The sequence below is a fragment of the Gambusia affinis genome, linkage group LG17 (assembly GCF_019740435.1).
Source record: "Gambusia affinis linkage group LG17, SWU_Gaff_1.0, whole genome shotgun sequence".
Classification (NCBI taxonomy): Eukaryota; Metazoa; Chordata; class Actinopteri; order Cyprinodontiformes; family Poeciliidae; genus Gambusia; species Gambusia affinis.
Genome location: NC_057884.1, coordinates 25,979,345 through 25,989,009, shown reverse-complemented (window position 1 = coordinate 25,989,009; position 9,665 = coordinate 25,979,345). Strand labels below are relative to the sequence as shown.

The following is a 9,665-nucleotide window of genomic DNA, read 5'->3' as shown; positions in this document are numbered from 1 at the left end:
AACCAAACCTTATAGCCCCAATTTAGCTCTATAAATATCTCATTAATAACACCCTTTAATCATTTTCATAAAAGAATTTAATTTAAAGTAACATTTAAATAAACAAAGCAGAATACTGGTCTGTCATTTAGAGTCACTGGCTGGAAAGTTAGATGGCAGCGTCATGTCAGCCAATGGCCTGCCTCCAGGAAGGAGTCAGCCAATCAGAACGACAGACCAGGTGGCCACGAGTGCCAGTTTGTCCTGTAGGATCATGACTACAGCCACAGCTCCAGATAACCACAGCCAGGCTGAGTGCGAACAAGAGAAACACAGGAAATCAGTCCGAGGAGAAAGTTCTGACCGGTACCAGTTAAAGTTCTGAAGGTGGTTGAGTCCAATCCGGACCAAACCCAGACCCTGTCGAACCGGGGACCTGCAGTACCTGCCGGCCCACAGAGGGCGCCAGCTTCTTCCGGTTTCTTGGCGTCATCGAGAGTCACGAGTAGCGAAAGTCTTTTACTCTGAAAGTCCGCAGCCGAAGTGGCGTCGCGTTCCAGGTAGACGTCACTTCCGCTTGTCCTACTGCGATGGACACTCAGAAGGTAAGACTCGGACGGCTCGGACCCAAATGGACCAGCGGTTCCGACCCAGACAATGGAACAGCCCATAGCTGCTGACCGTTAGCTGTTAGCTGCTAGCCGTTAGCTTCCCTTTGGCAGCGCGAGCTCTAGATTAACCGGAAACGGATCAGCTGTTTCCACCCGGTAAACAATCAATCAGCTCCGATCAGCTGATCTGGTAACCATGACAACCTGATCGGAGAGGGTCAGTGAGAGGAACGTAACGTTGTGGTTCATGACAACTGATCAGAAGATCCCGTCAGGTTGGGTCTGGGCTTTAACTAGGCCGTTGTAGAACCTGCCTCGTCGATCTGCTGCTGTAAATAAAGAGATGAAAGAAAATATCATTTAATTTCTTTATGGATCAATAAAGTATTTCTGAATTTAGAACTAGCCGAGTGAGTCAGTGTGGCTGCCGGTCGCCATGACGATCACCGGACTGGGCAGCTGTTCCACCTGGAGGCCAGGTGAGCCGCGGTGACCTGAACCTCTCTGTTCCAACAGGAAGCTCTGCGCCGCATCATCAACACGTTGGCCAATAAGAATGAAGAACTCCAGCATTTCCTGGACTCGGTTGACGGCACTCGGACGGGCCTGCAGGTCAGCAGCTCATTGGCTGAGTGAGAGCAGGGGGAGGGACTTCATTGGAATTATACCTGTTCTAAGTAGTTCTATGAATGAACTGTCCAATCAGGAGGAGTCTTGCAAGGTGATGTCAGAGCTGGAGGCGGAGCTAGAGAAGCTAAGCTCTGCCTTGGAGGAAAGAGGAGCTCAACTCCGTGACATCATCAAAGAGGAGAAGCGAAGGAAGGAGGCGGAGCTTCAGGTATGAAGTCATTGTTGTCGTTGTTTGCTGTTGTTGACGTAATCAAACGGTCTGGTTGCCATGGTTTCCAGCGGCAGCTCTCCGAGGGGAAAGCCGCCCTGCTGTCCTGCCAGGAGCTGCTGGAGTTCGCCAACCAGTCGCTGACCATTACCAACGAAGAAGAGTTTCTGACGGTAAGCAACATTTTCACTTTCTGTTAGTAACCTGGAGGTTGGACTCAGCTGCTCCCCCAGTGGACAGAATAGGGAGGGTGGATAATTTATCACAGAGACCAGATTTTATGATTCCCTATTTTTATAAACACCTGCGGGAAGCTGTGTGAAGCTGACACCCCACCCACGTCAAAAAATTCAGCAAATAGTCTGAATGGTTAGTGCTCCGTTTGTGCAGGTTTGTGCCGTTAAAATTTTCGTTTGTGCAGTTTTGGTTTCTGAGATATTAAAAGTTATTTTTTAGGTCATCTTGAGTTCACCATCCCCCCATATCGCTCCAAAACAAACCAAAGTGCGCTAGTTCGTTAGTGCTCCGTTTGTGCAGGTTTGTGCCGTTGAAATTTTTGTTTGTGCAACTTTCGTCTTTGAGATATTAACAGTTATAATTTTGGCCGATGACGTCACCGTCACCCCATCTTGCGCCAAAACAAACCAAAGTGGGCTAGTTCTTTTAATTCTTCAGATTTTCAGCTGTTGTTCAATGTGTACCTTTTGTTTTGAACTTCAATAAAGACTTAGAACAAGAAAAAATGTGTCTCATTTCAAGTAATGTTTCAAGATAGCAATGTTTTCTCGCGAACGTAGCGTTCTCTCCACAATAATTGAATCCTGCTAATAAAGGACATGCAGCCTTGACTCTAACGTAATGTGTATAACCTGTTCAACTGTGCTTTGACTTCGGAGGTGGTCTGAACAATTATATTCACATTGTTGACGTACTGTCTGCTGATTATGCAGCAAACGTGTAAAAAATATACATTAGCCTATAACGGTTCAAAAAATAGAAAAAAAAAATCCACAGCCAATTTGCTAGTTGCTTGAGCAAAGTTTTTGCAGAGTAAAACGGAAATGTGTCATTGGTTCAGAGTTCATCCAAGTAATGTACTTAATATTTAGTAAATATATTTTCAATGCAACGACTTTCATTTCATCCAATTTCTTACATTAAATGTGTATGGGCTTCAAGGATTTTGAAAAGCTCCTGTTTTGCGAACTTTGACATAGTTCTCACACAACTGGGATTGGCTCCATCCACACTGTAGTGAGCCCCCTCCCCCACCACCACCACCCCGATCTTGTTTTGGCGGCAGAGCAAGTGTAATTTCAACCTCTCGTTAATATTCTAGCGGTCTCAAATCGTTTTGAATAAGTCATTTTTGGAATTTTTTCAACCCCGATTTTGATTTTTTAACAAGGTAAGTAAATTAATGCTCAGGCTTCACATAAAATATTGACTCAATGCAATCCATCCCCCATAAAAGCAAAGAGAATGTATGCAGGGCTAGCTTATATATGCATTTATTTAAATTCACAACTTGTATTAAGTCGATATTTCAAACCTTTAGAAACATAGCGAGGCATCATCTTGCAGCCTTTACATTTATATTGAATCATTAACACTTAAGCATATGCACAATGGGCACATCTTCTGAATTCAATTAAAAATTTATTCCAAAGGAAAATTTAATTTTAACAAGTACTTACATTTTCATGTAACAATGCATTATTGAATTATATATCAATGGGCACATCTTCTGAATTCAATTAAAAATTTATTCCAAAGGAAAATTTAATTTTAACAAGTACTTACATTTTCATGTAACAATGCATTATTGAATTATATATTTTTTTAATTAGCTTAAATGTTAGAAATTAAACTGGGAAAACCAACTTGATATTTTTAAATTCAAGACTATTTTAAGTGTGCAGACACTGCTAGAATACAATTTGTGTCATTTTTATGCAATTGATGCCTCGCTATGTTTTGGTAGAAAAGGTATTATAAATCGTGTATACAGTTAGAGTAAGACAATATTTCTGGTAATTGTCTTTTTGTTTTTTTATGAAGTTGCATGTGCCTCATGGTTTGCTATTGACACACCCAAATATCTGTAGTGTGAGGCAAAGGGTTTCTATCCTAATTGAGAAGTAATGAACCATGAAAGTGACTGTTTTGAAAATGCAATTTAATTATACATTATTATAATTATTACTATATTATTATTATTATACTCTTTTTTCTATTTTTTGAACCGTTATAGGCTAATGTATATTTTTTTTGCTGCATAATCAGCAGACAGTACGTCAACAATGTGAATATAATTGTTCAGACCACCTCCGAAGTCAAAGCACAGTTGAACAGGTTATACACATTACGTTAGAGTCAAGGCTGCATGTCCTTTATTAGCAGGATTCAATTATTGTGGAGAGAACGCTACGTTCGCGAGAAAACATTGCTATCTTGAAACATTACTTGAAATGAGACACATTTTTTCTTGTTCTAAGTCTTTATTGAAGTTCAAAACAAAAGGTACACATTGAACAACAGCTGAAAATCTGAAGAATTAAAAGAAGTAGCCCACTTTGGTTTGTTTTGGCGCAAGATGGGGTGACGGTGACGTCATCGGCCAAAATTATAACTGTTAATATCTCAAAGACGAAAGCTGCACAAACGAAAATTTCAACGGCACAAACCTGCACAAACGGAGCACTAACGAACTAGCGCACTTTGGTTTGTTTTGGAGCGATATGGGGGGATGGTGAACTCTAGATGACCTAAAAAATAACTTTTAATATCTCAGAAACCAAAACTGCACAAACGAAAATTTTAACGGCACAAACCTGCACAAACGGAGCACTAACCATTCAGACTATTTGCTGAATTTTTTGACGTGGGTGGGGTGTCAGCTTCACACAGCTCCTGCAGCCAGAACTTGACATGTGGGGACCAGCTCAGGCCCGTGCACCGTACGTTGGACAACCTACACTGGAGCACATTCACCCAATCACACATCAGGAGGAAGCAGAGGGGGCGGGGCTACCTGCTGGTGTTGAAGGTTCCCATCATCATCAAGTTTATTTATAACAAAACAAATTCTGATCAAAGAAAACATATAAAATAACATCGGCATTTAATAACATCAATAAACCCGCTGGCATTGGAGCAACCAAACACAGACAGAACAGAAACAGGTAGAGGAGGATCCATCTTGGCAACCACATCTGGGGTCCTGAAATATCTGCTAATAATTTTCCATTTCTATTCCCGCCACATATTTGAGTTTGTACCTCTGAGCCTCAGTCCAGACTCCCTCCCAGCCTCGTCAGAGATTATTTTGGCCGTCTCTGCCTCCCATCTTTGTTTGGTCCAAGTGGTTTCGTTAAGGTTCATTGACAGAAATACACTATATAACTTTGCTATTAATGTTTTATCTCCTCCCCCTTTCTGGTAATGGATTAGAAGGTTTTCTCTGTCGCTGCTCTGTTGTTTAACCCCCAGTGGAATATTGCTGTTGACATCCATTGCCTCTGTCTTATCAACATTTATTTTATAGCCAGAAAAATGTCCATAAACAGAAATCATTTCCCTCAGACGTGGTATTGATGATGTAGGATCAGACAGATACAGAAGTACATCATCTGCATACAGAGATATTTTATGTTCCTCTGTGCCAATCAGAATCCCTTTAATTTCATCGTTGTCCCTGATAAGCTGGGCTAATGGCTCGATGCTAATTGCAAACAAAAGAGGTGACAAAGGACAGCTGTGTCTGCATCCGCGCTCCAACTGGAAACCTGCCGACCTGAAACCATTAACTCTTCCAGCCGCTTGTGGGATGAATATAATGTCTGGATCAATCTATGAACTTGGGCCCAAATTTAAACCTCTTTAATGTTTGAATAAGGTATTTCCACGACACACAATCAAAAGCCTTTTGGGCGTCTAAAGATATTACAGCTGTCATAGCTTTATTTTCTTTTTGGTGAGACATAATATTTAATAAACGATGCAGATTATTTCCATAGTGCCTCCCGACAATAAATCCGGTTTGATCTGGATGTATGATTTGATTTATTATGACATTTAATCGTCTTGCCAGAATACCAGTTAGAATGCGTCCGTCCCCATTCAGCATGGATAATGGCCGATACGACCCGCAGTCAGTGGATCTTTACCTTCTTTATGTAATACAACAATTGTGGCATCAGACCAGGATGGTGCCATTGTTTTAGTTTCTAAAGAAAAGCGGTATGCTTCCAATAAAAGTGGAGTAACGATGTCTATGAAACATTTATAGAATTCATTTATGAAACCATCGGGGCCAGGACTCTTATTATTTTTAAGGGATAAGATAACATTTTTAATTTCTTCTACTTGAATTATCTTATCTAATTGTTTAGCTACAGTATCAGATAATTCAGAAATATTTATATTTTGTAAGTAGTCTCCTATTTTATTCTCATCACTGCAAGTGTCAGTGTCTCGGTATAAAACCTTCTGTAAATGTTTCATCAAAATCTTTTGGTTTTAAGATGGATTTATTGCCCGATTTCAGCTTTTGAACTACATTTGTTGTTTTTTAAGTCAGAAGGCCAGAAGTCTGCTCGTTCTATTTCCATTTTCATAATGCTGCTGCTTAGCAAAACGAAGGTGACCTTCTATCTTTTCTGATGGTAAATCTTGGAGCTCTCTACACGATGTATTCAAATCATTCATTTTGGATGCTCTAGTCTTTTTATGTGGAAGATCCAGATCTCAACGATTACTATTTTAATGTTTCTGTTTTTGTTTTGTTGTCAGGCAGCCAAGCAGATCAAAGAGCGGTAGGTTACACATCATCACACTTCCTACTTGGTTGCCATGTTTCATTTAGTTGCTCAGTTTCTTCTTTGTTTTCACTTTCTTCTTTTTAAACTAACTGTTTCCTGTGATTAAAGCTCTGTTCTGCATGCTAACATGCTAACCCCGCCCCCTACTAACACTTAGCCACACCCTCTTCTGTCGGCTTCACACCCTGCTGTTGCCAGGGTAACAATGGCTCCGGCGTTCCGGATGGCCACTCGGCCCGCGGTGTCAGAAAACATGTCGCAGTTTACTGTCGACTTCATTGGCGAGAAGGCGGGGCTTCTGCGCCTTAACTTCCTGCCAGGTCAGAAGCCGTGCCCCTCAGGTCGCCATGGAAACAGCTATGATCGTCTCCTTACAGGAAGTTTGTTTTCAGTTCCCAGAGCTCCAGAGATCGACGTCTCCAGCTGCGTCGTCCGTGACAACAGCATCACCGTCGCCTGGCGACCGAGCGACGGTGACGGACCAATCGAGCGCTACGATCTGGAGCATCGTAAGGCAAACCGCGGCGGCGCCCTGAGAGCCGTGGGGGAGTCCAGCTGGGAGAAGATCAGTGACATCACGGACACTCAGGTGACGCTCTCAGGTGAGAAAGCTCCTCCTGGTGTGATGTCACTCAGTCTTGTTGCCTAGCAATAACATCTCCGTTTCCAGGTCTGAAGTTTGATTCGCCATTCATCGTCGTCCGAGTCCGAGCGCGAAACAAGACTGCCGCCGGAGACTTCTCTGAGCCCGTTGCCATGGAAACCAAAGGTCAATATAGCAGACATGACAGCAGCGCTCACTCTGAAGCACGTCTCTGAAACCTTCTTCTTCTGTGCTTTCGGCAGCGTTTACCTTTGGCTTCGACGCAGCGACGGCTCACGCTGAGCTCAAGATCCAGGGCGACACGGTCACATGGGAACCCCAGGGGGTCAAAGGTCACGACGCAAGGCTCAGGGGCAAAGAGAATAAAAACAGGTGAGGAAGAGAAATTCTTCACTGGACCCGTCCACTGTCAGTAGCCCCGCCCACACGTGGAACACCGAGCTGGATTCAATTCTGTGGTCGCTGCACCTGTTCAGGTGTGATGACATCACCAGCTCAGGCGATAATGTTGTGCCTGGTTGTGAGTTGTTCCTCTGCTGCTCTGTGACCTCTGACCTTTCTGTCCCTCTTCAGTTTCCGTCCCGCCTCCTCTGCCTTCCAGGTAGACACTGTTATCACCCACTTGTTGCCTAGCAACCGCCAATCACCCTCCCCATCCACCATGTCCTTCATGCAGCCAATCACTTTACTGACATCACCGCTGACATCACCGCTGTGATAGACTTGTTGCTATAATGGTTGTGTGAGGTTAAAGGTTAAAGGTCATGACCCCAGCTGTGGTCGGTTCTCATCTCAACGTTTTTGTTCTCGTCATCTTCGTGCCGCATCATCGCTTTGGCTCGACCTCATTGGCTGTTTCGCCGCGGCGTTTCCTCTCTGCTAACATCTGCTTCCTTCTGATTGGTCAGCAGCCGGAACGCCACTCCATCGCCCAATAAGACGGCAGGAAGTCGGGGCGGACGCGAGCGATTCGCCGGAGAGTCCTACACCGTGCTGGGTACTGCAAATACAACGTTTACTTTAACTAAGCCACTCAGAGGCTGCTTGGTTGGTCTTACGGCTTTTATTTTGGTAATTGTAGGTTAAGTTTTGTTTTTCTGTCTCCTAGGTGACCAGGAGATCAATGGAGGTTGTCACTACTGGGAGCTCCGCCCCCTCGCTGACTGGAAGTCGTTCAGTGTGGGCGTGGCCTACCGGGGCAGCTTAGGACGCTTCGACCAATTAGGGAAGAGCTCCGGCTCCTGGTGTCTCTATGCCAGCCAATGGCTGCAGAGTGCGCTGGCGGCCAAACATGGCAACCGAGCGAAGGCCTTGGATTGGCCCCTGCCGCAGCGAATCGGCATTTACTGCGACCATGACAACGGTCTGCTGAGTCCCCATGGCAACAGATCACGCAACCTTGAGAATAAAATCCAGAAGCTGTTTTACAGCTGATGATGTCATCGCTCTTCCTCCTCCTCTTCCTCAGGAGAGCTGATGTTCATCGACGTCAATCGGCTTCGCCTGCTGCACGTCTTCAGGAACCGCTTCCTTCAGCCGCTCGTCCCCGCCTTCACCGTGAGTACTACTGTAGTACTACAGTAGTACTATAGTACTACTGTAGTACTGCCACTGTAATAGTTCTGCAGCAATAGTAAAACATTGCCTGTTCCCTCACTGGGTACTACAACTACTACAGAGTGGGGTAACTGTAGTACTGACTGTAGTACTGACTGTAGTACTGACTGTAGTAATGTGTGTTCCAGGTGTGGTGCGGGGGAATCTCCGTGGCAACGGGCCTGCAGGTGCCGAGCTTCATGGGGAACTTTGTGTCGTCCAATCACAGCGCAGCAGCGGATCAATCACTCTGATTAGATTTTTATTGATTTTATATTAATTATAGAAAATATTTCTAGAAGCTTCTTGTAGAGGAAATTATAATCTCTGCAGATTTTATGGATTTGGGGTTAGGAACATGAGCAGATGAACACCCTGACCTTTCACATTAAAAGCATTAAATATGATGGTTTCATTGGTTTCTTCACTACTAATTCTGACCTGCTGCTGCTAAGGCTTTTATTGTGATGTGGTCACTTCCTGCCGGTATCAGAAAGTGACGTGTTCTCATTGGTCACATTCACAGGAAGTGACGTCACCTCAGATTAACCAGGAAACGCCTCCTGAGTATTCGCACCCATGTGTAAGCATCCCTGGCCCAGTCAAAGTCCAGACCTGCAGGGAGACATTACCAGAACCAAATACGGGTCAGAACCACCAGGAAGTGGAGGAAGGCTCTGATTGGCTGGGTGGTTGCTAATTATTCATAAATAATTTCCAACTTATGTATCAATAAAATGGAAATTATTTTTAAATTATGAATCATTTCCATAAATTATTCCAAAGTAAACTTATTTTCAGGTCTGGTTCTGGTTTTAGACTGGGAGAACTGGGCCCATTATGGACACCAGTGGGTCACATTTTCTGTATAATAAATAACTAATTCTTTAATTTTCTCACGAAATCAAGAAAAATTCTAGAAAAATTGTTTCCATAAACAGGAGCAGCGTGTTGAGACTACGGAGCCCCACAAGGGACATGCGGGATTTCCCTCGCAGTAACGTAGCGGCCCGTTCATTCCTCACTGAATACCGACAGGCTCTCCGTGTATCTTAACATCTCGCCGTGAAATACCTGAAGTTTTAGATCTTTTTTTTGGGACAGAAATTCATATCAGACCAGTATTCAAAATGCAAAAGCCAAACAGGCCAAAGGCTTTCCTCTCTTTCCATTCCTTCCGCATAAACAGAAACTTCCCGTGGGTTTTCCGTCAC

At 43.8% G+C, this 9,665-nt stretch overlaps 1 protein-coding gene across 4 annotated transcripts; it reads left to right on the top strand.

Annotated features, from left to right (window-relative positions):
• Positions 1 to 106: 106 nt before the first annotated feature.
• fsd1l (fibronectin type III and SPRY domain containing 1-like) lies at positions 107 to 8,858 on the top strand. 4 transcript variants are annotated; one of them, XM_044096425.1, is made up of 13 exons: positions 107 to 584; positions 1,107 to 1,202; positions 1,297 to 1,428; positions 1,500 to 1,601; positions 6,223 to 6,245; positions 6,450 to 6,571; positions 6,644 to 6,853; positions 6,922 to 7,020; positions 7,098 to 7,227; positions 7,767 to 7,852; positions 7,964 to 8,218; positions 8,324 to 8,412; positions 8,601 to 8,858. In XM_044096425.1, the coding sequence occupies exons 1-13, from the start codon at positions 570 to 572 to the stop codon at positions 8,703 to 8,705; spliced, it is 1,464 nt and encodes a 487-aa protein (XP_043952360.1). In that variant the 5' UTR covers positions 107 to 569; the 3' UTR covers positions 8,706 to 8,858. The 4 variants fall into 4 exon arrangements, with proteins under 4 accessions (XP_043952360.1, XP_043952361.1, XP_043952359.1 ...); XM_044096424.1 differs by having other exon boundaries at positions 108 to 584; positions 7,764 to 7,852; XM_044096427.1 differs by lacking the exon at positions 107 to 584 and adding an exon at positions 834 to 921 and having other exon boundaries at positions 7,764 to 7,852.
• Positions 8,859 to 9,665: the final 807 nt, after the last annotated feature.